Genomic DNA, 25,613 nt, shown 5'->3' with positions numbered 1-25,613 from the left:
TGACCATCCCCAGGACAGGGAAGGCAGGCACAGGCACAGAGCCCCTGCTGAGGCTGGGACGCTGCCACGCAATCTCCTTGGCTTCCAGTGGTGACCAAAAAATCAGGCACCAAAGGAAGGGAGGAGACAAAGAGAACACTCCTTTTGCTGTCCAACAATTTAGTGTCAAACCAAAATCAATTTGAGAACTTCTTGAGCTTGATGTGGTTTCTCTGTGAATTTCAGTCCAACGACACTTAGCCAATCAGCCCCTGAATTCACAGTATATTCAAATATCCACAGAATCTCACAAAACGGTGTTCCCAGCTCAGCTGCCTGCTATGGAAAGGATGACATGGATGTTCCTGAGTTCTTGCTTATCCCAGCAGAGATAACTGAGCACTGAGCACTGATAACTGAGCAATAACTGAGCACTGCTTAGTCTCATTTCTACCCACAACTCTACAGCTCTTTTAAACCTTCCCTAACCCACTTGACTTATGGGCAGAAGAAAAAGATGCACTTTTTACAAAAGCAGAGCAGGGACACACTAAGTGTGCAAGTGAGTGAAGCAGAACTTGCAGCTTCATGGCTTGAGTTGGTCTTGCAGCTCCAGCAGCATCCCCCTGCCCAACTCACCATGACATTGCACAAGGAGCACTGCTTCTTTCGCTCGTAGGGAGTGAGCTTTGGTGCGTAGTCAGTGTTAGCATGTCTTCCACTACTGAGTTCAGCTGCTTTCTCTTTCCTCTGTTCAATTTGTTCCATGTGCCTTCTAATACTTTCATCGTGCTGATGGAAAATAAACAAAGCAACGAAGAGAAACCACATTGAATGACAGCAAATGGAATTGAATTGTGCAAAGAAATATTGACGTATTTTTCAGCTAATGTATCCTTTTATACCTTCAGTTGAATCTTCTTCTGCAGTTCTTCCATGGCTTCTTGCTGAGCTGCAGTAAGAGCTGCCAGCCTCTCTTCTCGATCTCTAACCAAAAGATAATAAGTATAGGGAGAATTTGCATCAGTGTAAAGCATGATTAATACTGCTATATTTATGTTTGGAATGCAGAACAAGAAAACCCCAAAATGAGGTTCAAGATGGTAAAGTAGAAAAGAAAAACAACAAAAAGCAACTTAGGTATCTGAGAATGCTGATGTTTTCATTTGAATGACTTGACAAAGACAGACACTTGAACCTTTGTAGCAGAATGTGGATCACACCTCAGTCCCAAGACACCACAAAAGAATGATGAATGTGAAACCCAGTCACCACTTGCATTCCTCAGGCAAGGGGGGCAGTCAGTGAATCAATGGGGAGGAGCAGATGACAAATCAAAAAAAACCCCTTGCAGCACTGAAGGCAGTGCTTCATAAAATGTTCATTGGCATAAATTTAAATAATGAAACTTCCAGATAAAACGCTGACCAACAACATCACTGCGTTGAAGAGATGTAGATTTTTTTTCTGATAAAAGAACAAGGGTTGTAATTTGACATGTAAACATGACCATTAAGCAGAAACCCAGGTATGGAGGTAAGAGTTTAATCAAGAACAACTTCCTAGTGATCAGTAAGCCAAGGGAGCAATCAAATCCCAAAGGGGAATAAAGTCAGCTACTCATGCTGTTTATACAAACAAAATTTGTACAGTGTCATGAGAGAGAAGCCTGGCAGCTCTAAAGTGCCAAAGACATAATGAAGGCTCTGGGTAAAACTGAGCTATGAAGGAGTCAATCAAAGCCACCAGCTATTTCTTCAAAAAGCATTCCAAAATTAAAGGAGCCTGAGCGACAAAACTAGAGAGCCTGACACAAGGACTACTACCCAAACTGCAAAGAATTTTATCACGTGTGGATTTCTGTTTGTCTGGGTTTTTCAAGAGAAACCCGATAGAAAAAAACAAAATCAGTTCCATTCCAAAGGCAGAAGGCGCAGATAAAGTAAGACTTTTAAAACAAAAGGCCACAGAAAACACAGAAGTGGCAGGAAAGAAGACAGCAGAGGAGGCAAATCAAATGATAAACACTAAAAACTATTCTTTCAGAAAGAAAAGGTGAACTCTTCCAATCTCTGTGGGCACAGGCAGGGAGAGAAGGAGATTATGGATGGGAAGTATTAGATAGTTTATGTGTTACCATCCATGAGGTATAGAAAGGAAAACTTAACTACAAGCTCACTTAAGCTGTTTCTTTCAGTCTGCATTTTTACATATTTGCTGAACACTACAATCTATAGCAGATTATTACCATTTCCTATTTTGGGTTAATAATGTTTTGTCTTTGAAAAAATTCCCAAGTTTCCATTTATAGAGCATCAACACAACTCCTGAACAAGCCCTTCTGAAAAGCATTATTTTTCCATAGTTAGGGCACTTTATACAGTTTTATGATTTCTATTGACAAGAACAACATTTTCTATATTATGGATTTCAACTCTCTGGAATATAAAATACTTTGAAATTACAACTAAAATTTTACTGGAAACAACTTAAGGGCAGAGGGGCTTTTAAAGTCAGATTTAAGTACACTATTCCATTCATACAGATGTTTTAATCACCAACAGATGCACACAGTAAAGCTTATACTGAAAAAACTTTAAGCAGATCCTTCAAGAATTGCTCATTCCAGCCAGTATTTAATCTTCAGGATACAAGCCAAATCCTAACAGCAGGAAAAACCCCAACAAAACACCAAATGATAGCCCCGAGGTTCTACCAAAACACACTGCAATCCAGGATGGAAGGGACAGGACAGCCAGATTCCTGTCAAGCTCATCCTTCCCTGAGCTTCAAACCCAGGGCACTGAGTCCTCCCCTCATTCTGCTATGGTAGAGAAACCTCAGAACAGTTACTAGGGAGATGTAATGACTCTGAGATAACAGAATCATTGCATTGTAAGGCACCACACACATTCTTTCCTACTCTTTCCCAAAATTATAAAAAAACCCAAAAACCAGGAAAGAAAAAAAGAAAAAATCTCTCATGTAATCAACATCTGGCAAAGAAAAGCAAAGGAAAACAAGTGCAAGCACGGTACTGAAATATCAAGTACAAAAAGGATTTGAAAACTGAGTGCTAGAGCAACAAACACAGAGGAGGTTTGCTGACACACAACAGGAACAGAAGGCAAATGGAATCTGCTTCTCCTCACAAGTCATAGGAAAAGAATGGGGTGCAACAAAGGGATGGGGCCGATTTAACTCTGACTAAACTCAAAGAGCAAGGAATTACATGCTGGGAGATTTTCCACAGGATCTAACCATAGAAGGCCTTAGAAGACTAAGATGTCAGTAGGGTAATTATCGGCCATTCGCTTATTTTGATGGTTTCTTCAGATTTCAGAAAGAGGCAGAAGCCTTACACATGTACAGTCTGTCTTCCCAAAACAGCATAACCAAATTCTCCATTAGTCCTAATCTTCCTCCAGTATTTGCAAATAACAATGAGATACTGAAGGATCCCTTCCAACTCACTCTATCTCATGGTAATTTTGGCTCAATACACTGAGGAAAGGTCCATGAAGCCCCAGCAAAGGCTACAGATCCTGCTCAGAATTCATTGCACATCTAATGGAAAGCTGAATCTCTTTACGATGTCACTCAGGACTTCAGAATATGAAAGGTGATCAATACATTTCTGAATATTTTACTTGGGAAAAAAATCCTCTTCATGACAATTTTCATTACTAAACATCCATCACAGAAAAACCCTGAACTTTTAGCAAGGTTTTAAGGAATGCTTATGACAGGGGAACTGCAGGCAAAGAAGGAGAAATAGGAGGTGAATACAAAGAGAATTTGGTAAATTAAACAAGTAGATTGCATCAGATTGCATCAGACTGGAAAGTAAACCTGTCTCATACACCAACATTCCTTCTCTCTGCACCTCATGTCTGGCTCAAAAGGAAAAAAGAGAAGAGTCCATGTGAAGTCCCCTTTATGAACTTTTAATTATGGACAAAACTATAAACCAAGTAGTTCACAGGCAGCAGAATTAACAAAGCCTGATTTCCTGGCTGTGTGCTTCACAAATACAATCTCTGGTGTCTACAAGGTGAAATCCAATTGATGCTAGTAAGTTCAAAAGTATCTGCAGAGTGGAGGAAATGGAGAACATGGGTACATTACTCTTTGTTTCCTTTGAAAACTAAGGTGCAATATGAAAAAGGCAAATTACAAGGCCTTGTCAGCAACAAAAATCAGATGAATACAGTAAAATAGCCTTACAATTCATATTGTGCATGCATGTAAGGAAAACAAAAACGTACTACAGAATTTATGATGACTCACCTGATTTCTTCTTTCAAGCCATTCATGAGGAATCCTTATTAATGCTACTTTTTAAAATCCTAAGCCTGACAAGCCAGGAAGGTACTGCTGTTACAGAGAAGGTGCAGCTTGCTGGGGAAGGTGAAGAGAAACAAAGAAACATCTGCAAAGTTACCTGGCCCTCTCCCGTGCTGCATCTTCTCGTGCTTTTTCCTTCTCTTGCCTCTGCTGTTCAATCCGTGCTTCCTGCTCCTTCCTCTTCATCAGCAGCTCCTCCACCCGGGCCTGCCGCTCTGCTTCCAGGGCTCTCTTGCGCTCCTACCCGGGGAAAAGCAAACTCTCACTGCTCTTTTAGGCATGAAATACACAGGAATTAAGAGAATCTGCATTTTAGTGTCTGCAGAGTGGAAATGAAACAGAACCCTGCATTCCATTGTGCCCCTGCAGCTCCAGAGCCGCCGTACCTGAACGGCCTCGTCCCGCGCTTGTTTCTCCTCCTGCCTCCGCTGACGCTCCTCCTGCAGCTCGTTCAAGCGCTGCTCATACTCCTTGAGTTTGTTCAGCACATCGTGGCGCTTGTTCTGAGCTTCCAAGGTGTTTATAAAAGCAATTTCGTTGACCTGAAAACAATCAGAAGGTGTAAGAAAAGACTCAAGAAGCTGAAATAGGTTTCATCTTAGGGAATTTCATCCATTTGTTAATTATCCACTTGATAATTAAACTGGTGGGACATTTCTCCAGATGGGTTGGAAAACCACCAACTTGAGAATAAGTCGTTAGGTTTTGTAATGCTTTTTTATTGTTTCATTTGTTTTAAACAAGGCAGCCCATGGAATATAAAAAGAAAAACTTGAGTTGTATCAGAGAAACAAGAAACTTTGGTTAAAATATAGAAAGAAATCTCTCAATTCTATCAGCATTGAGACTTCATCAGTCCATTCTCTCAGTCATAACATGTGTAATGTTAAAACCCAGATGGATGATTCAGTAAAATACACAAGTGCTAGTAGAATCCAACAAGGCTTTGAGCTAACTTTAAATACATGCCTACTTAACTGATCAAAAAAGTGAAAGTATACACAGTATGAATAAGAAAAAACCAAACAAGCTTATGTTCTAATATTTTTATCCATATAGCCTGTTTCATGAACATGTACTATCTTTTTCAACCACAGGAGAGTGCAATACATAACAACAAAAAATAATAAGAAAAGGTTAGCTTAAAAGAACTTTAATGAGTACACTAAATAGAACAGGTAAAAGAGCACATACAGAAAGACAAAAACCAATCACGAAAAACAGCGGCAGGATCATGTTTGTAACTTTGTTTACTAACTAGAACCCATTTACAGAATGGATTTTACAGGTCAGTAAACAAGCAAGCACTGGGAATTTAGATAACCAACTGGGCAGCAACAGTTACCATGGTCAGCAGCTATCCTACCCATCAGCTATTTCTCTAAAGCCTTCTGGCCCAATTAACCTCGATTTCCAGAACATAAGAACCTCATGAGGCAGCAGATCCCACACATTTAAACACATAATATTTGAAACATCTGCTTATCTGGGGAACTAAGGCAAGTGTGATTTAGTTAATACAATTACAGAAGTCACACTGATGTAATGGAACAGTAATCAATGCACAGCAGACTGAATTATGTAGCCTAGAAATCCTTTTAATCCAAGAGAGAAACTGCAACTAAGTAAAAAAGCGCAATCAGTTTTGTTGTGCTTATCTTGAAACACAAATGAACAGCTGCATTAATCACAGCTGGGATACATGCTCATCATATAATGAAACAGTTTTGAGGAGATAACATGTACCTTCACTTGAGAAAAACAGCCTTTAAAATAAAATTATTCATTTATTTTATGCTGGTTTTGGCTGGGATAGAGTTAAGTCTCATTGTAGTAGCTAGTATGAGACTATGTTTAGGATTTGTGCTGGAAACTATGCTGACAACACAGGGATGTTTTAGTTACTGCTGAGCAGGGCTTGCACAGCAACAAGGCCAAGGGACCAAAGGGATATCTAAGAGCACAAGACATCGTGTGCAGCAACAAAACTGGGGGGAGATTGGTGTGGGACAACTGGCAATTGTTTCCTTTTGCATCACTTGTCTTCATCATTTACCTCTCTTTGTTATTTTCCTTTTTCTTAGAACTGATTTTTCCCCATCCAGTTATTAAACTGTTTCTGTATCAACCCACAAGATTTCTTACCTTTACACTTCTGATTCTTTCCCCCCATCCCATGGGACAGGAGGCAGAATAAGTGTGTGGTTGTGTGGTGCTTAGCTGCTGCCTGGGGTTAAACCATTAAAAATTTTATCCAAGTAGTATAAATGAAGCAAAATGAATCAAAAACCATCCATCCAGTGACTGCCTTAATGAATTATGTATTAAGTCAGAAGAACACTAAACCTGCTTAATTTAGAGTAACTGCCACATGCCAACTGCAGGTCTCTGTCTATTCCCAGCTGCTCAGCAACATCAGTGGTACAAAACACAGCCACACAACCACAGTTTAAGGACACACTATGCTGTTATCTGTGGCTTTTCCACAAGGGAGAAGAAAAATGAGCTCCCTCTCAAGAATGAGAAGAAAAATGGAGCTGAAAAAGCAGAGAATCGACCATCAGATCTTCTAGTCCTTCCAGGAGGACTAGATATCACCAAAAATGCTGCCACACTGTGAGGAACAAAAGCAGCAAGATAACGATCAGCTCTTTATTTCAACCCATCTTTTCTTCCACACCAACCCGCCACGATGTCTAATAACAGCTAATTAATTTTAAGTCACATTAGAAAAAATGCACCATTTAGACATCAGCATTTATCTGCTTCATGGCCCACATGTGTTTGTATCTAACCTCCACTGTCCTTCACAAACTGCTCAGGAGTACTCTGAAGCACAGCATATATAAAAGCAGAGCTATTAAATAGTTCCTTTGAAATAAAGTCACTTACCTTGGCTTCTTCCTCTTGTGCTTTTTTCACAATTGCTTGTAGCTGCACTTCACGTTTGAATTCTGCATGGAGTAACTTCTCCTCCATCATCCTGCGCCTTTGATCTAACAATTCTTCTTTCCATTTCCTCACATCTTTCTCCTACACACAAGGAGTCAATTCATCACTAACACAGCATCTGACAACACAGCCTGAATTTTCCTCAGCATTTTCTAACTTTTCTTGAAGCCTTCCTCACAGTAACAAAATATTTTCATGCCTTACACAAAGCCTGCCTTAAGTTTAACCTGAAGGACACCACTTCAGTTCGATGAGCTTCACCATTTCTGTTGGACACATGCAACACATTTCTACATACACTGTCATACCCAACATATTTCTACATACATTGTCATACCTTCCTTGAATCTGAGATTGTCTCTTAAAACAGTCAAGAAGTCCATGATTTGAAATAACACTTTCTTTAATTGCTGTGATGCACAAGTCAGCTGTGAAAACTACTCAGATGACAACTTCAATTCACCACTAGTTTGAATCTCTAATATGTCTACTATGCAGAAAAAATCCTTCTCTGAAAGGCAGTAGAGCAGCCCTTTATATCAGAGAAAGCTTACCCTCTCCATTAATTTCTGAAGCTTCAGTGTCTTTTCTTCACGTAACTTTTCCCTCAGCTGCTGAGCTTTCATTTGTTTCTCCTCATGCTTCTTTTTGGATTCTGCTATTGTTCTTTAAATAAAAACCAAAGTAGAACAAAAGCAAGTTAGACAATATTAACTGACAGAGTAGCAAACATTTCTATTCCATTTCACTAAGAGGAAACAAGTAGGCCACTGGAGGGCAATTATTTCCTGTAAATGTGAATATTTCTCTTCTAGACTACTGTATTTGGTGGACAACGTAGCACAAGCCTACTCATGGAAAAATACAGAGAGATTTCTGCAGCACTTTCCACGCAGAGACTTCAACAGAGCAGATTTACGATGAGTTTCCAGCAGCCATGAGTTTGGCTGCTCGCTCTCCCTGGCTGAGCCAGGCAGGAAGAACTGCAGCACCTTTTGCGCGAGGGTGACGAGAGTTTCTCGTGCATGTGGATGCCGTGGCCGGGGGGACGCGCGGGCTCCTCCTCCACTCGGTCTCCCCAGGAGTTGCTCTGGCGCCACGACTCACGGGCTGTGCAGAGAAAAAAACCAAGGTGGGGACAATTTAAACATACTTTTCCATAAGAAATGCCATTAATAAGGATTAGTTTCTCTAGTTCTCTCCCAGATGGGTTTCCTTCGGCCTAGGTGCAAATATAGACTGAAGCATCTTTAATACCTGTCCTTTTCTAATGCAATTTTATTACACTTTTATCCAGATGTTAATACGAAACTGGATTAAAACCTGTAAAATTCTAATAGAGACATGCAGAAAGAGAACTGAAGAACAAAGAGACACACAGTTTGAACATGAAGTCTATCTCTCCTCAGGAAACAGAGAAAATAATGTAACTTGCAATTGTTGGGCAAACTTCTGAGACGTTAACTGGCCAAGAAAAAAACAGGAATTTTTCTGAATTTTTGCTGTCATTTCCATGCAAGCACAGTAATACATCAAAATTTACCTTCATAATCTGCCAGAACATCATTCCAGTCCATAGACAAACCACAGAAGGATATGCTTCCATTGCCTATATTAGCCTGAAATTTAATATGAACCAGACAGTAAAAACATAAACTTGAACTCACAGGTGTACACACACATTAAACAGTGCCAACTCAGCAATATTCAGCAATGCTTCCAGAAACAGAACAGAACTGGCCACCCTAAACGTAGCTGCCTTTCCTGCTCTGACAGTAAAAATGAAGACTTTTGCTTCATGTCCTCTTCCACAGTAGCAATAAAGGTAACAAGTCCCAGCTGCCTCTGTTTTGCACCCAGAAATAGGCAGCAGGACACTGACTGCAAGCTCTGAGGGCTCTGTACTACTCAGCAGCACAAACACCAAGAAAATTAAGGCTTAGATTTATTATTCATTCACAAATCTTAGAAGATTCTCACCAACCTGGCAGCACTGTGCTGCTGAGTTCAGTAGGGCTAAATATCTCTTATGGGATAATTATTACATGGCACTATTTCACATGTCAAACAGGTTACATCAACACCAAAAAAAATACTAACAAATTCTGTATTCATTCTCCACTGACAACAAAGGTCGAATCTGGGTACAGTAAAATGAACTGGACACTCACGGAGAAGTCACTGTCATTGTCAGTCTCGATGTTAATGTCATTGTTTTCCTCTGCCTCAATCTCTCTGGTTAACTGCTCCTCCTCTGCAATAGCACTGGCAATGGCTTCTTCATTTGCCTTCTCCAGCCGATCTGCTAACTCTTCTTTCTTAGCAAGGACTTCTGCCATGGACTGGAGGAAACATGACACCAGAAAAAACCCGAAATAAATAGCAGGCACAAAACGGAGGATTCCACAGAGTTAACATGAATTATATGGTATTTAGTTCAACTTCTCTTTACTTATAGTTTTTTTTACTGATATATTTTGTGAAGGTAGCTGAAGATATAAATCCCACTAAAAGTGTTAGCAACTATTAACTCATTTAATAACTACAAGAAACACTTATGAAATTAATTATTCACATAATTCAAAGACTTATTCTACAAACACTGTCATTAAAAGCACAATGACATTTCTCCAGTACTTACTGTCTTAGGCACTAAGCAAGGCATACTCTGAGACATGAAGGCATGCCATGCTGTTACCTCTAGGAAAGGAACCATGCTCCAAAGTATTACTGAAAGATGGAAATTATCTGCATGAACTGCATCTGGAAACTTTACCATAGTTAATACAACGGAATCTCAGGCTGTACTTGTTTTTCAACATGAATGACAAGAGAGTGGAGCAAAAATGTAATCCTGGACATGCTGATTATCTTTTCCTTCCCTAGTGTCCAGCATTAACCACTCCACTTCCACTCCAGTACCAAACCACGTGCCACAATACACAAACTGGTGTTTCAAGCAGTCTAATCTGGAGCAGTAAAGTACTTCCAAGAGATACAGATCCTACCAACTGGAAGCATCCTGAACTGTTAAAAACTGAGATCTGAAACAATTTTAGTGGGTGAGACGCTTGAAATCTGCTCTAAAAGCAAACAGGTACTGGGTTGGAAGTTCTCTAGCAGGACTCCAATTTGCAAAAGTTAAAGGGAAACTTCTGCAAATCAGAATTTTAATCTAGTTTCTGACAAAAGAAAACCAAACCAAAAACAAAAGTGAAACAAACACAAATCCTTAAAACCCCAAAACAAAACGAAGTATGAAAATATACTAGATTTTATGTAACATTACTGCAACTCTCAACTCAGAGAATCTCAGTGAAGCACACACCCTGAGACCTGCAGAATTCTCCAGACAGGAAAGGACAATTTCTTGGGAAGCCAGATAAAAACAGAAAATTGACTTCATATTTTTTGCTTTAAGATTAGCATTCCTCCAAACTGCTTGTTGTAAAGGAAGACCCAGCAAAGCAGCTCAGCGAGTCTTAAAAGGCAGAGGTATGACTTCTAACAGAATTTTGATATCCCACGTGCTTCCAGTTTGAATGATGAGTGAAACTGAAGAAAGACTTTAACGAGACTGTGACTTAAAATGACTGCTATTAGAAGGAAGTGAAAAATTAGCACAAACATTATTAAAAAAAGTAATGAGAACACAGATCTTTTTATTCCAAATAACACATTCGTATCCTTCTAGTTTAAGTTCCAAAACTTTACCAGAATTGATTTCTATAATGAAAAGCATCTGTGCAACAATTTATATTTTCTACAGTAAGTACCTCAGATTTTTCTACAGTTTTTACATATGGCTAACAGTAAACACTGTGCAACAAACACCAAGAAAATTAAGGCTTAGATTTATTATTCATTCACAAATCTTACAAGATTCTCACCAATCTGGCAGCACTCACATTTGAAATATCTGAGGGATCCATTTCAGTTTCAGATTTAGCTTTTTCTGTTTGATACCAGTCTGTAGCATCAGTGCTCTGGGGGGAGGCTTCATTCATCTGCAGAGTTTTTGAACTGCAGTCAGTACTGGTGAGAACTGGAGGCATCTCAGGAGCTGGTTCTAAGGAATCCCCTTGCAATGCTGTGCCAGTGCTCCCGTTGGCCTCCAACGCTGTGAACTAACAAGAGGCATTTGCAAAATTAACAAAATGGAACATACTGATTTTTAAAGTCAGAGTCAAATTTTAAGGAAATACCTGGCAACAACAGTGAGTGAGGCAAATAACTTCATCTATTTCAGGCTCATTGCCTTGTAACAATTGGCTCTTTCTACCTGCAATCTACGCATGAGATGTGCTGAATGCCGACTTTTTGGAAAACATAGAAAAGCTGTCCACAGCATCATAATTTTAATTAGCCTATTTGTGCTGACATCTCACTGCATTTCCGTAAATGAAAATGAAATAACCATTATTTTAAAAGCCTTTTCCAGTCTGGTTAGTTAATAAAAGCTCTAGCCAATATCACCTTCAGAAAATGATCTGAAGAGAAGTTGCAAGATTTAGATTAGAAAATGGTTCAAAATGATGAATGATGTACTGACCTGAGTCCTTTCAGTAAGGGGATCCTCACAGTGCTGTAAAGGATCCTTCTGTACCAGCTCCATGCTTTTGGATGCATCACTGCCGATGTCTGAACTCTCATGTTTGTTTTCTGCTGGTGGTGAAATCACATTTTCTTTGTCACTGTCACCTCTGGACTTCAGTGATTCTGCAGCTACAGGAGCTTTTGTTGCCAAGGCTGTGGATCGAGATCGAACGGGCCTTCCACGCTGAACTGTTTCCCAGCCCTCTGCATCCTTACGATCTATACAGAAAAAAAAGCCATTCTCAGACAGGAACACTCATAAATAGAAGCATTAGAAACAACCATTTTATTACAGTGTTACACAAGTTGTGGGAGAAAAATTTTCTCTTTAAAAATAAATACCAAAAAAAATCAATGAAATATTCTTCAGCAAAGCTTTTTACTTCAAGGACTGCTATTGGTATTACAGACAGCTGGACAACTCCATTCATGGGACACGTTCTGTTACTGCAGAGTGAAGCTGCTCAGACACAAAAAGGTGTGGGAAATGGCAACATGTACTTAAGCTTGCCATGCTTTCTCCTTGCTATTTCATAAGACGGTAACAAAGCACAACAAAGCACCCACATCTGCTCTTCTTTGCAGCAACAGTAACGTTAGAGGTCTCTTGTGAAAGTGCAAGTACAGACAATTGCATGACTTAACACGGAAAACAGAAATGTGCCTTACTATCCTTACTATTCTGCCAGTGCTCTCTTTACTTCTTTTTCTATTTATTTCAACCTGATAACAAAAATACACAAATTGGTGTCAGCTTTTAGAAAACTGTTTTTCCTGGATTCCAGGAAATAGCAAAATATTGCTATAATGGGACTGCAAACTGAAGGAGAAAATAGAAAAGCAGCTTTCTTCAATTTACTTTGATTTCTATATAGCTGTTACACATAACTTTCTGATCAATAGATCTGATATTGATACACACTTGAAAATAATTTAAAGTTACATTTGTTTGCCTGAAGCATCAGGTCATAGGCATGACCAGATTTCTAGATTTCAAGGTGAACTCCTTCTCCCTATGTAACATTTTGGTGGCCAACAATTAACGTTTAGCTATTTAACTAATTAACAATTAGCAGCATGTAATTTCCCACGTATTCTCACAACTGTAAGTGATTCTTTGAAACCTGACAGTACAACTCACAAGTGTGAAAGGTAAGCCCAGGCCAGTCTATTTGCTGAACAAAAACTTCTTCCAAAAAACTCAAATCTATGAATATATTGTCCAATATCCTTTTGGCAAAAGCTGATTTTAAGATCGTTCACATGAAAGGAAGAGAAGGGTGTAGAACATGACTTTTACCTGGAGAAGTGGAGATGCAAAAAAAACCCAGCACTAAATTGCCTGTTTTACACAGGGTAATAATCTAGAATACAACTTGTATAAAAAAATTGATTCTCTGGGTATTTCTGAAGTTTTTACTAACAAAGATGGTTGTGTAGCTCAGGCATAAAAACCAGAGCTGGAGCTCAAATATTAAACCTTAATATTTTAAGGTTTTTAATATTAAATCTTAATACATGAACTGGACTGAAGAGACTTTAGGTGGACTTGAGCTGATGTCCAAGAGTAGCAGTAACCAGTGAACTGGAAATGAGCCAAAACCAGGATTAATGGCACTTTCATCCTTTGATGCCCTTAACATCCAGCGTTTTTCAAACACTGCTCATTGAACTGTTGGGTTCTTTTAACATTTCAGGATGAACCAGCAGCCTGGTCCAACAGGTGGTGTAACTCCTGAGTTACCAGGGAATTTGCCAGGACTGCACTGGAATTTACCTCTGCAGAGCAGCTCAAGCAACAGCTGGTTTTATGTAACTATATAACTGTTCACAAACGATAATGGTAATGACAAATGCAAAAAAAAATATCTGGTATTTTACTATCCAGACTGTTTCACTCTAGAAAAACTGCTGTGTCTTTCAAAGTAAACAAAATTCCCAAGCTGAGTGAATAAATATAGCTGATCTCTTCAGATCACTGCTGCTACCAGAGTCTGCAAAAAGCCTTTCAATGTTCCTTCCCCTCGTGCACTTGAACCCATTTCAGTGTGTCCCACTGACCAGACATGGGAATGGCAGTCAAAGCCACACCAATAACATTTTCCTTTGCCACAGGCCTCCCATTTGACCCCTGCAGACAACTTTGGCCTTATTTTCTTTTCTTCATCTTCATACAGGAAAAATACTATTACCTACAGGACCCAGTGATGGGAATATATTGCCTTCTCAAGGCAATTATCCCAGGAACAGGGTTTAATTCCCTAGGAATTACGACCAGATTTAATGTAGAAAGCTCACAGCCTGTGTAGCATCTGGTTCTGCACGCTGTGGGGCAAGGACTGTCAGGCCCTTCAGGGACTCCACCAACTTTAGTAACTGAGGAGACCACAAAGACTCTGCTGTATCTGGCTTAGGACAAAATGTGGCCAAGAAATTTCACTGGCAAGTAACAGACAACAGAGATTGTTCAGAAGAACTGCTAAAACCAACCAAAAAAACAACCACCGCTTTACTGCAGCAACTTGTGGGTTGCAATTCCTTTTGCTTGTCATTTGCAAAACAAGACTGTTGAAACACTTCACTTCTATTTGTCCTAAAAACTGAAGTCACCTTTTACATAAAAGTGTATTTTCTACATTATAAGGATCAGAAGATACCCTTCTGTAGTATCTATTACCTAAACATGATTTTACTAACATCTAGACAATAATATGTATTAACCATATATATCTTAATAATTCTACTAATATCTACTAAAGTTTATTCTACCAAAAAAGAATATTCTTGCCTGTCTTGCCTAGTTGTTCTTTGTCTCGTGGCATATTTCTTAGTAGTCTAAAATGACAGAATTAATCAGAATAAAATTATTCAGAGCATAGAAAAACCATAATCACACTTACTTAAGTAAGAATGAATCTTTTCATAAAAGCTATACATGTTCAATTTTTAATTTGCATTTGTTCACTGTCAGATTCATATCTATTACCCAAGACTCAACCAAGAATTTTAACAGTCAGGAATACTTGAATTTGAAAGAATATTGTTTGGTGACTTCTTTAAACACAAAGCAGTTTTTAATGCATGTATACATTCAGACTCCTGACCTACCTGGAGCCAGTTGAACAGTGTGATGCCACCTGACAACTACAGTGCACTAGAAGATTCTATTCATTTTAATTCACCAAGCAGTTCAGCGTTCAGTCACTTCCAGGCAGTTTTTAAGTAAGAGTTTGCAAAGCTAATATGTTTATTGACATTAGATCATATCTAATGAGAGACAAAGTTAATACTCAGTAAGGCATCAATCTTCCTCCATATTTTTTCCCTACATCTGGAATTCTTACAGCCCAGTAGCCATCTCCACAGGCTATGTATCACATGCTGGGTTTGATTACTCCCAGAGCTTTGTAAATGAATAATTCATTTGCCTACCCTGATCATTCTCTAGTTTCATGTGAACTTGGCTGTCCCTGCCTGCTCTTGTGTTACATGGATGTGACAAGCCATCTGTTATCTCCAGGCCCTCCCAGCCACCAGGCTCTTGGGAAGTTGCTCCATCTGGAAGAACTGGACAAGGAGCTCACTGGAAACACCATGAAAAGAAATCCAGGCACCTGTGCGCAAACGCCTGGGGGTTCTACCTTCTAAAAATTTTACTATCTGCTACTATCCTGACCAAAGCAGGACAGCTGCCTGAGAGGGCTCCACATCCTGCAAGGTCTCCATTCTTAGCTACATTACAGAGAACATCAATTCATAGCTATGGACATGAGCAATTCATACGAGATATTAATGATAATAATAGTAATAACAATAAAAAGCATCCAGATTTCAAGTATAGCATTGGGAAAAAATAGTATTTCGGAGAAATTCACATGTTCTAGATTGCTCTTTTTCCTAAATTCTGGAATAATTATTTTAATTGTAAGCACCTACTTCCATTTCTAATACACAATCTAAACTTGTAACCCATTTCACTTTTTACCACAGGCACCAGGGAATTCATGACCAGAAACCACCCAGACAGAAAGAACAGACTATATTTTGTATTGTAAAAAACACTCAAGCATGAAAGACAATTTTTAAAAACTCATTAAAATATTGAGGGTAACAGTAAGTTTAATGAGGAAAATGAGCTAAGATGATTTAACCTCATTTAATTATGCATTCAGAAAAGGAAAGATTAAAGAACTACATGGAAAAATAATGCATTTTCTTTCTCCCTAAGGGCTTACTTAGTTAAAATTGAAAATTGCATCAACCATGAAACAGATACAGTATCATACCACTCATCCACATTGCAAAGCCATTGTGAGACCTAATGATAATGCTGTTGGAAATCACCGGAGAAAAAGCGTCTGGGGAAATGCTGTGGCTGTAAGCCCCAGCTGGGCTTTGGGTGGGCAAGAGAGCATTACAGGAGGAATCCTTCCCCCAAGGCCCACATGCACCAAACAGCTGGGAGAGCATTAGCTGGGCAAGGGGCAGAGCAGGTGACACACGAGCCTCAGAGCTGCTTCAGTAACGCATGTGAAAAGCCTCTGTGGCTCCTTTCACAGAAACTTCACAGGTTTTCATGTGCTTTTGTAAGTGAGGATAACTGGATCTTACCAAAGTGATTCCACTTCCCACACAAAAGACAACATGCCCCTACAGAGAACTTGATTTGTTAAAAACATAACAATTCAGCCACGAGAAAATCACTGAAATTCTCCAATGCTCAGTGTCAAAAATGAGAGATTCCTAGGAACAAACGAAGTCTAGAGGCATGACTGTTATTTCTTAAAATAAAATGTTTCAAGTCTGGATTGCATCATACATTTGATTTGAAGATTACTGAAAATTTGTAGGCCAGTAGTACAGGAACTAAGGGGCTTCTCCCTTTTTGGAGCTCATCAGCTGCAAGTAACATTCAACAGAAAACAGCACAACACTAATTCCTCAGACTGCTAAAAGCCACTGAAAGCAACACAAGGATCAAGTCTTTTGTTTTCCCTTTTAGCCTAATAAATATGTTACCCATATTGAAACACAGATCACTTTTACTCCCTGTGTAGCTAATAACATTCTCCATATGCACAGGAGCACCTAATAAAGGTATTTTAGCAACAGCTTGGAGCCTGTCACTAGTACAAGTGATAAACACCAGAAAAAGCTTTTATTATGAGTAATTTCAACTACTGGCATGTATCTAAAGTGGAATTACACATCAGTGACAGTGCTGAGACCTCAGTCAAACAGCTCCTGCTCCTTAAGCAGCTCACTGCAACTGTACACAGAACACTATTCCCTCATGCAAGCAGCAGCCATGGATCCCTTCAAACCACCATCCCTGGAGCATGGCTTTGATGGTTCTGCTCCAGGCAGGAGTCCACTCCGGAATGAGTTACAATGCAAGACCCCAGGACAAGGTGTTTTACTCCCATAATATGCCACAAATCTGCAAGTCACCATACATGGCTTCTACTACTCCTAGGTTGAACATACAACTATCTTAAACTGATACATGCACTTCCTGGAACATTTTTTTTAATAAAAAAAACCCCAAACCACTTTCAGAATATCCATTTCTACATCCTGCCCAACGGTTTTGCAGAAAGTCTTTTGAGACCACACATGAAGAAAATAAATGGGGGAAAAAAAGCATTTCTGAAAACAATCTCAGGGATCCAGTGCAAAGAAACTAATTTTATAAACCAAATGGTCGTTTTTAATGTCTGCAACCAAAGCAATCTCCTCTAGGATCCTGAAACAAGCATTCTCCAAGGAGCATCATTAGAGAAACAATTCATAACTAAATGTGGTAACTCTTGTCTTCCAAGGAAGAAACATCAATTGTTACTGCAACACAGTTCTAATAGCATGTTCTCCCAGGACGTATAAAACCATCTTGAGCTCTTCCCAGATTCCTGTACATGCATTATTCTTTATATTGTTAAGCCATCCCAACTTGCAGTTGGGATGAAAGTTAGATTGGCAGTTTATGACCAAAGACCTTTTGCTTCTTAGGATGTTATAAACTGGTATTTTAACAGATCAAATTCTAGTTAGTGAAAATGCAGCATAATGTTACCTACACAGGAAAACACACTTTTGTCTCACACTTAACTACTGCAATGTAAGGCTGCATGAATCTTTCACCTCTATATTGAATTTAAACACTGTATTTTGCAAATCTAGGCTGAATTTTGCTTAGAACATAGGTCACCACATTCTGAATTCACTTTATAGCACAGAGTTTGTGAAAATAACTGAAGCCACTGAAGGGGACTTGCCATTTTTCCGCAGTGACTTCTGTGCCGGAGGTACCAGACAGGCTTGTGCTGTTGCCAGCTCAGGATTGGCAGCTTTAGTTCCATGGTTGGCTTTTACCTTATCAGCCCAACTTACACCAGAAGGAGCCAGGCGTGTTGCAGAAATTGTCACTGCAGCATTCCTAAATGAAAAGTCACAGCTCTTTTTAGTGTCTGATCAAGTAACAGAATGGTTTGTTAGAAAGCTTCATCAGTCTGTCAGAGGCTATCAGAATAGTGATGCACAGAACTACTTCTCCTTTGGCAAACTCTTCAGGTCGCAGCAGTTTACACTAAAAAGTGCTGTAATTTGCTCAACAAATCTTTGTTTTTAATAAACAAAATTAAATTTAACCTTGTGATATCGATTTCTGAAGGCATTACTGTTTTTGGCAACCAAAGCAATGCATAGTAATAAATTCTACATACTAAGTCTCGAAAAATACTTCTGTCATTTTAAGCCTGGTGTTTGACCATTTAGTACTCCCAATTCCTCTCATTAAAAACAATGAACAGAATTTTCCTACTCATCTTCCACATAACTTATTTATAACACTCTTCTTGCTATCTCTTATCCCAATTCTTTTCTTTTTGCATCAATGCTCTTGTTTACCTCTGAATATTCCTGGTTTTAGTTTCAGTACTTTTCCTAGACTGCTTTGGGAAAAGATATGAAGACGACTACAGATATGAATCATTACTTTCTACAGAGGTACCTGTAGAAAGAGACTACCTTCTCTTGTACCCCCTATTCCTTTCCTACTAACTCCTAGCATTCTGCCGAAGATTTCTATAATATTAAGTACGTCTCAGCCCTCTTTCTCCATCTTATTTTTTCTCTCACATACAAAATACTATAGCTCTTTGGGGTTGCCTTGCTTTGAGACACACAAGTGGACTAAGACAGAAGGAAAAAAGTTTGAAAGTGTGAATGAATGACAGAAAACTCATCTTGCTGTTCCCTGCTCTAACACACACCGAGTTGCTGATCATGTCCCTGTAACTGAATAAAACAGTTCCAGCAGCAGTAGCAGCAAGTGATTACAGCCAAATAAGGCTTAACTGAAAGACTAATTGTGCGGAGCTGTTGTGTTGGAACAAAAATAAAAGAGCATTGATTTCCATGAGATGCAAGTGTTTCATTTGAATGCTTGTGCATATTTTCTCCCCACCACCAGGCATTTCAGGAGACACCTCTCAGATGTTGTCAGGTAGGTACCAACAGATTCACCTACACAGGGCTTACACCAAACACTTTGTTTTTTCCACCAAACACACTTGGTAGTATTTTTGTGGAAATATTCGATGTGCACAATATCACAGAGCTCAGTTCTCAGAGTGCTGACCAAAGAGTCCAGTATCACATCTCTGCTGAGGACACTGGAACCACTCAGGAAACTAGGCAGCGTGTTCCCTGGATCCCAACAAACCTGAAGGGACTACAGCACACCTATGGAGAAAGATTTCAACTGGACACATGCGTGCTCTGCAGACTGAGACAGCACCAGACACTGCTGCTCTAAATCTATGCACATCTTTGTTGAACTGTTTTCAGACATTTCCATTTCAACAAGTAAAAGATACTTTACTGTAGTATATTACATGCTCTACATTTGAACTAGTATCAGTTTTGCCACACATCAGAATCACCATAATCTCACTTTACACTGACTCGTTCTGACCTGTACAGACTTCTGTTCACTCAGCTGGCCATTCACATTGCATACACTGGCAATTTTAAAATGCCAATAACAGACATTTTCACCTTTGTTTTGTAGAGAGAAGAAAGTACTAAACAGATCACATGAAATACACAAATAGGATTTTATCTTCAGGTCTTTGTATTGACCAGTAATTAAATATATTACGAAGTCAGGAAAAAAGTAAGTCCTTGAGAGCATTTTCCTTTACAGATCATAGGCTTTTCTTTTAGGAATGCAAATAATTGCTTATATGATTAAATAAACAACTAAACAATACACTGGTTACTATAGAAAAATAGTGCATTCGTGAACTTTGCTTCAAATCAATCTTTATTTTAGTTTCAATAAATGTCTTAGCTGGTTTCATACCCAAAATTTAAACTCCTTCGAGCATTTGATGTCACACTGATCCTATCTGTGGATGGACTTGGGATCATGTGGCGTCCTGGAGACATTTTCTTTACTTCCCAAGCCAGTGAAGTAGGTCTGCAAACCCAGGAAAGAAAAGTTCAAAAATACAATTCACAATAACTCTTCCTCTACCAGCTTAAAGCAAAACTAGAACCAACAAATGCTCAGTGTATTAACAAATCCTGCTGAATTTAATAATTCATCTTAGCAATTGTTTCTACACCAACTCCAAACCCTATCAGCCGGACCCATATCAAAAATAATTCCTCTTTGCAAGACTGTAATGTTTATTTCAAATTACAGTATAGATCAAAGCATCAAACCAACCATATAAAAAGAAAAGATGGGGAAAGGACTGGAAATATCCTCTACTTTTAAGTGACAGTGACCATGCACATTAAATGTCCTCACACACATTTTGTACAAAAGGAGAATTGGCTCTATTTGCTGAATCTGCTAGAAAATGAAGTTTACTGTGAACTTTACTCTCCCTGTAGATTAAAAAAATATAAATTGAATTACCTGCTTTGAGCATCAGCTTTTTCTAGCTTCTCCTGTAGCTGTATCCAATCAATCAATGCTTTGAAGTCCCTTACATAGTTATCAAGCATCATCAGGACTTCCTGAAAAGCAACCAGCCCATCAATCTTTCTATTTAAAAAACAATCCCCCACCTCAATAAAGGAACTGGAAAGAAAAAAGGACATTTACTATTTAGCCTTCTTATTAAACCCAAAAAAAACCCTGAAAACAAGAAGACACAGATAATTAAGATTTTTATGTGAAGCATCATTCAAACATTTATCCTAAAAAAAAAAAAAAGGTGCAGATTCTTCAAGATCTGTGTCAGCAACAATGCATAAGGACAAAATGGCAACATTCGCAATAAAATCCTCAACACACATAAGGATACCTGTTCCATTATTTATGCCCCTTTTTTGGTCAGAGTTACCTTTTAAAATATGCTAGACATACATCACCAAGAAGGCAAAACTGTATAAAACCTAACGGGTCTGTGGAAGACTAAAAAGAACACAATTCATCTGCGAAGTGAAAGTAGATAAAACTACACAAAGGCAACTGCATCAGAACCTGGGTGGGATTAAACATACGCTGACAGGAATTATGCAGGCATGCTGGAGATATACTCACAATTTGCAAAATCTTAATGAAGAAGTTTGAATTGGTAACCAAATGTTGGTCTCTAACAAATAAAATTAACTGTTACAAAAGAACATATAAATTAACTTCACATAACATTAGGAAGAAAGCCACAGACAAAATGGCAGTGGCTGAAGAGACTTGTTTCTGCTTAAAATACCCTTGAGAAATTATAGACTGTGTCTACTGATGCCCAGTAGGCACAAACATATGAGTGTGGTACCTATAGTATGGTCACATTACATCCAGAAAGAATGAAAAATTCAAGGTTAAGTTGCCTCTACTCAGTTAATGGCACCACTTCTTCCACTGTGAAGCACAGCAAAACACAATATAATGGAACTCTCAGTTGTGTTCCCTGAGCAAACTACAGGCATCTACTGCCACTGGCAGGGAAAAGAGCAATTCTTTGTATTCCACGTATCAACTCAAAAATCATTGACTGGACGTGACAAAACACACACAGACTTAAGGCACCTCCTCAGCAAAACTGAGTTTTGCCATTTAAGCACATGAATGACTCTGTAAGGGAGGAAGTTTCAGCTCATGTCAGTCAGAAAGAGCAGCTTTCATAACCACTCTGTCCGAGACAAGAAAAATGTGTCCTGTGCTCTGTCATGACAATGTGCTGAAAATAATCAAAATCCATGAATGAAGCTTGAATTCTATGAAACTTAAATGAGCTTCACATGCAGAATGTAAAGTACAGACATAATTTTATGGTATAAGGAAAAATACTAATGACAAATGTTGCTGTTTCACAAGTTCTTTACTATGCCAAAGTCATTCCTGCTGGTAATAAGACAAATTTTCTGCTCAAAGCAAATAATTATTATTTAGAAATTTTGGGAACAATTACAAATGAGAAGGTATTGCTTTTTAAGTGTATAACTACAAATTTTAACAGTAAAACCTTTCACACCAAAACCAGTAAAAACACTCTCCTACAGTCCTGGTAACTAATGCACATTTCTGTAACATCACAACCCCCACATCTTTACTTTGAATTGTCTTTTTAACAGAAAAAAGACCTCTAACACACGCAAAATATTTTTTCATATAAAATCATATGGATTAATATTTATTTTGTTTAATTTAACTTTGAAATTCAGCTTCAGTTTTGATGTAAGTATCCTTTTAGCTACTCTTTATGACATATACAGAGCATATGCTGGTTGCTGTAAGGCAAAGGCACCACAAAGTCAGACATCAGGGAAATCAAACAGAATCCCACTGCTGACTTAAAAGTTGCTCTTTGTTTTGAAATATTCCCCAAAAATGCTAACAGAAATCTTTCTTACAAAGCAGTTGGTTTACAGCACCAAAATAATTCTTAAGTAAAGTCTGCTACAAGAAATGAACAAGTCAAGTGTTTCAGCCAGTTCTTTTTTCAGTTCCACTAATAAAATTTCAGCTTTCTAATCCAATTCATGTCCATTTAGGTTAGCCCATACTAAGTTGTGCTGACTGTTACTAACAATGAGAGCATAGAAAGCAAAATTTAATTCTGAATCATTTACTTTTCAAGGCAGCCACTGCCATACTCCTCACAAAAACAAAAAAAAAAAAAAAGAAGAATTAATGTGAATATGAGTTATATTTCTGAAGTTAGCTGGCACAGGAAAAAAACCCGCAATAAATGGTTTAACCTATTTTAAGGAATGTTTAGCTCCACATTATCAGAAATGATCAGAGCAGACCCATGCAGCTGTAACCCGAACCATGTTTTATGAACAAGGGAATACAAACAAGACAAGCAGCTGGAGCGGCCCCATACTCACTGATGCACATCTCTCTCCCTAAAGCTATGAGGGCCATTTTGTCAAGCAGGATGGAGCAGAACAAAAGTGGCTCTGAAAGCGCCGTTGCAGGCATGCAGATAACTCCATATAGATGTCCAGCTAAAATTACCAATTAGCTCCCCAATCGGCTGCAGCGGCTTCGATTGGTTTGTAATGGAGCCCGCGGCCGGCGCAGAGCAGGCCGGGCGGCGCCGTCCCTTTGTCCTCTGACACTGGATCCCGCCGGGGCTCCCGGAGCCATCCCCTCGGCTTGCGGCAGCTCCCGGAGCCCGCTGCTGAGCCAGGGCAAACCTGCACCACGGGAGAAGCTGCTGACGGAAAGGAACCTTTATGGGCCACACTGCGGCTGCACTGGAGTCAGAACAATTTTAAATGGCATTATTTCTCAAGGTCACATCCATGCTGTACGATTTTTAAAGAGACAGTTTGAACTAATTAAGAAAGCAATACTACTGAAAAACAGCCCTTCAAGGAAAATCCATGACATGAAACCCAAACTAGCCACAATGTAACTCCTGTTACCTTTTTCTCTCTTTTCAACTCTCTGATCAATAGTTCTGCCTGTCTCTTTTTTTATTCTCCTTCTTTTCTCCAGCTTTCATTGATTACTCTTGTTGCCATGTATTTACATCAAACTCGGACTTCTAGTCTCCTCAGCTGAGTGATCCTGTTAATTACTTTGTGTAACAGACGGGATAAAATAATTCGTGCTTGAGAATTATAGATTTCAGGAATTGTGAAACCACAGTCAGCAACAGGAGAAGGACTCGATTTGCAGTAGGAAGGAGGGTGGCACCCAGCAAAGATGTGCTGCCTCCGGAGATGGCCCTAACAACGGCTTCGTGATAAGCATCCGATATGCATCTACGATAAGAAAATGTGCCTTGTTAAGGCCGTACTCCCAAACTGAATTCCCGTAAAAAGAATCAAGTATTCATCCCTTCCTGGAAAACTTTTCATTAGAGTGACAGCAAGAAAAGAAACTACATGAATATGCTAAACGAATAAGAGTGACAAAAGAATGAGAAAACCCCTGCTCAGTCGAAAAACTGTATAAAAACGGATCCTGCAAAGGCAAAAATTTGTGAACTGAGGGAGATTCGGAGCGGTAAAGTCTGAATCTCGGTTCACCCAGTGCCAACTCCAGGCTCAGCACTGTTTTGACTGTGGCTTTTCCAAAACCGATTTTGATACCGCAATAAAATCCTCTTTAATGATCAGTTTGGTTATGTCGTTTATAATACTTTGTAACTAACAAAATTCTTCAAGAGTAGCGACATCGGAACAATTCTCATTCACGACTCAGGTCCTACACAGGCCCTTGGCATCCTTCAGAACGGAAGTGCACTTCAGAAATGGCTTAACCACTTTGAAATGTCATTTCATGCACTTATTCTCCCATTCTCAAACAAGGAAGAGGCAAACAGGAAAGTATAGAAGACTCCAGGATTTTAAGATTACTTCAACCCAAAACAGTAGCACACACTTCAGGAATATTAACTCAGCCACCACATCTGTACTTTGGCTTATTAGCCAAGCTAGAAACACAGCTTCTATTTTATAAACCATGCCTACTTTATGCTGTTTCATTATCTATACTGAATATTTTAGTTTATGTATTTACCAAAATAAACTCAATTTTTTTGTACTGGAGTATGCTTTTAGCACACAGACTAAATTCCTTCTTTCTTTTTTTTAATGTATGTTTTCAAGGTTAACTGGGTGTTTCAGTAATTTGACAAAAGATCACTTCAAAAAATTCCTGGTAGCTTTTTCATACAGTTGAATTACAGATAATTAAAGCCAGCTCTGGGGTTGGTTTGATGATTGTCAAAGCAATTCTTACAGCTTTGAGAAAGGATGAAAGGAAGCAGCTCCTCTAGACAAAGGACTCTCCTTGTATCAACTTCAGTATGTGGCAAATAACATTTTAAGCAAGCACATGGTTTCCTAGATCCAAGTACTAAATGCACGACATCTGGTCTCATTTGATGCACCTCTGACACGGCAGCTGAGTCCCCTGCCTGACAAGAACCTGCTCCAAAGAGCCACAACCATTTCCAAAAGAAATTTTCTCCAGAAGAATTAATGCAGTGGCACATGCAGGGACTCAATCACACAAAATTTAAATACATACACACACATATATACACATTTATGTCTGATGGAAAGGATGGAGTGGCATGAACAGGGATACCCAGACTGCCAACTAAAAGACGTGCTGGCTCTTCAGAATAGATCACCATTGTGAAAGACTTCATCTCTTTTTAAGACGGAATGCTTGATCATGAACCCGTTTTCCTGTCCTCCTCTGCTGACTCATCCATGAAAGATGACAATGATGAAAAAGTAAATGTCCAATAGGAGGC

The 25,613-nt window shown here is 39.0% G+C and overlaps 1 protein-coding gene across 1 annotated transcript in view; it reads right to left on the bottom strand.

Moving 5' to 3' along the window:
- Window positions 1-25,613, bottom strand: part of SCAPER (S-phase cyclin A associated protein in the ER) — a 144,076-nt gene that overhangs the window by 99,869 nt on the left and 18,594 nt on the right. The window contains exons 6-19 of the mRNA XM_066328752.1: window positions 20,804-20,904; window positions 20,240-20,356; window positions 18,150-18,310; window positions 11,831-12,093; window positions 11,187-11,405; window positions 9,450-9,620; window positions 8,822-8,897; window positions 8,271-8,388; window positions 7,833-7,944; window positions 7,219-7,359; window positions 4,713-4,868; window positions 4,424-4,566; window positions 885-966; window positions 619-771 (exon numbers count right to left, since the gene is read on the bottom strand). Coding sequence (XP_066184849.1) covers window positions 619-771; window positions 885-966; window positions 4,424-4,566; window positions 4,713-4,868; window positions 7,219-7,359; window positions 7,833-7,944; window positions 8,271-8,388; window positions 8,822-8,897; window positions 9,450-9,620; window positions 11,187-11,405; window positions 11,831-12,093; window positions 18,150-18,310; window positions 20,240-20,356; window positions 20,804-20,904 — 2,013 coding nt within the window. The remainder of the gene's footprint in view (window positions 1-618; window positions 772-884; window positions 967-4,423; window positions 4,567-4,712; window positions 4,869-7,218; window positions 7,360-7,832; window positions 7,945-8,270; window positions 8,389-8,821; window positions 8,898-9,449; window positions 9,621-11,186; window positions 11,406-11,830; window positions 12,094-18,149; window positions 18,311-20,239; window positions 20,357-20,803; window positions 20,905-25,613) is intronic.

The sequence above is a fragment of the Sylvia atricapilla genome, chromosome 13 (assembly GCF_009819655.1).
Source record: "Sylvia atricapilla isolate bSylAtr1 chromosome 13, bSylAtr1.pri, whole genome shotgun sequence".
NCBI lineage: Eukaryota > Metazoa > Chordata > Aves > Passeriformes > Sylviidae > Sylvia > Sylvia atricapilla.
This window is presented reverse-complemented; position numbering and strand designations above follow the sequence as displayed.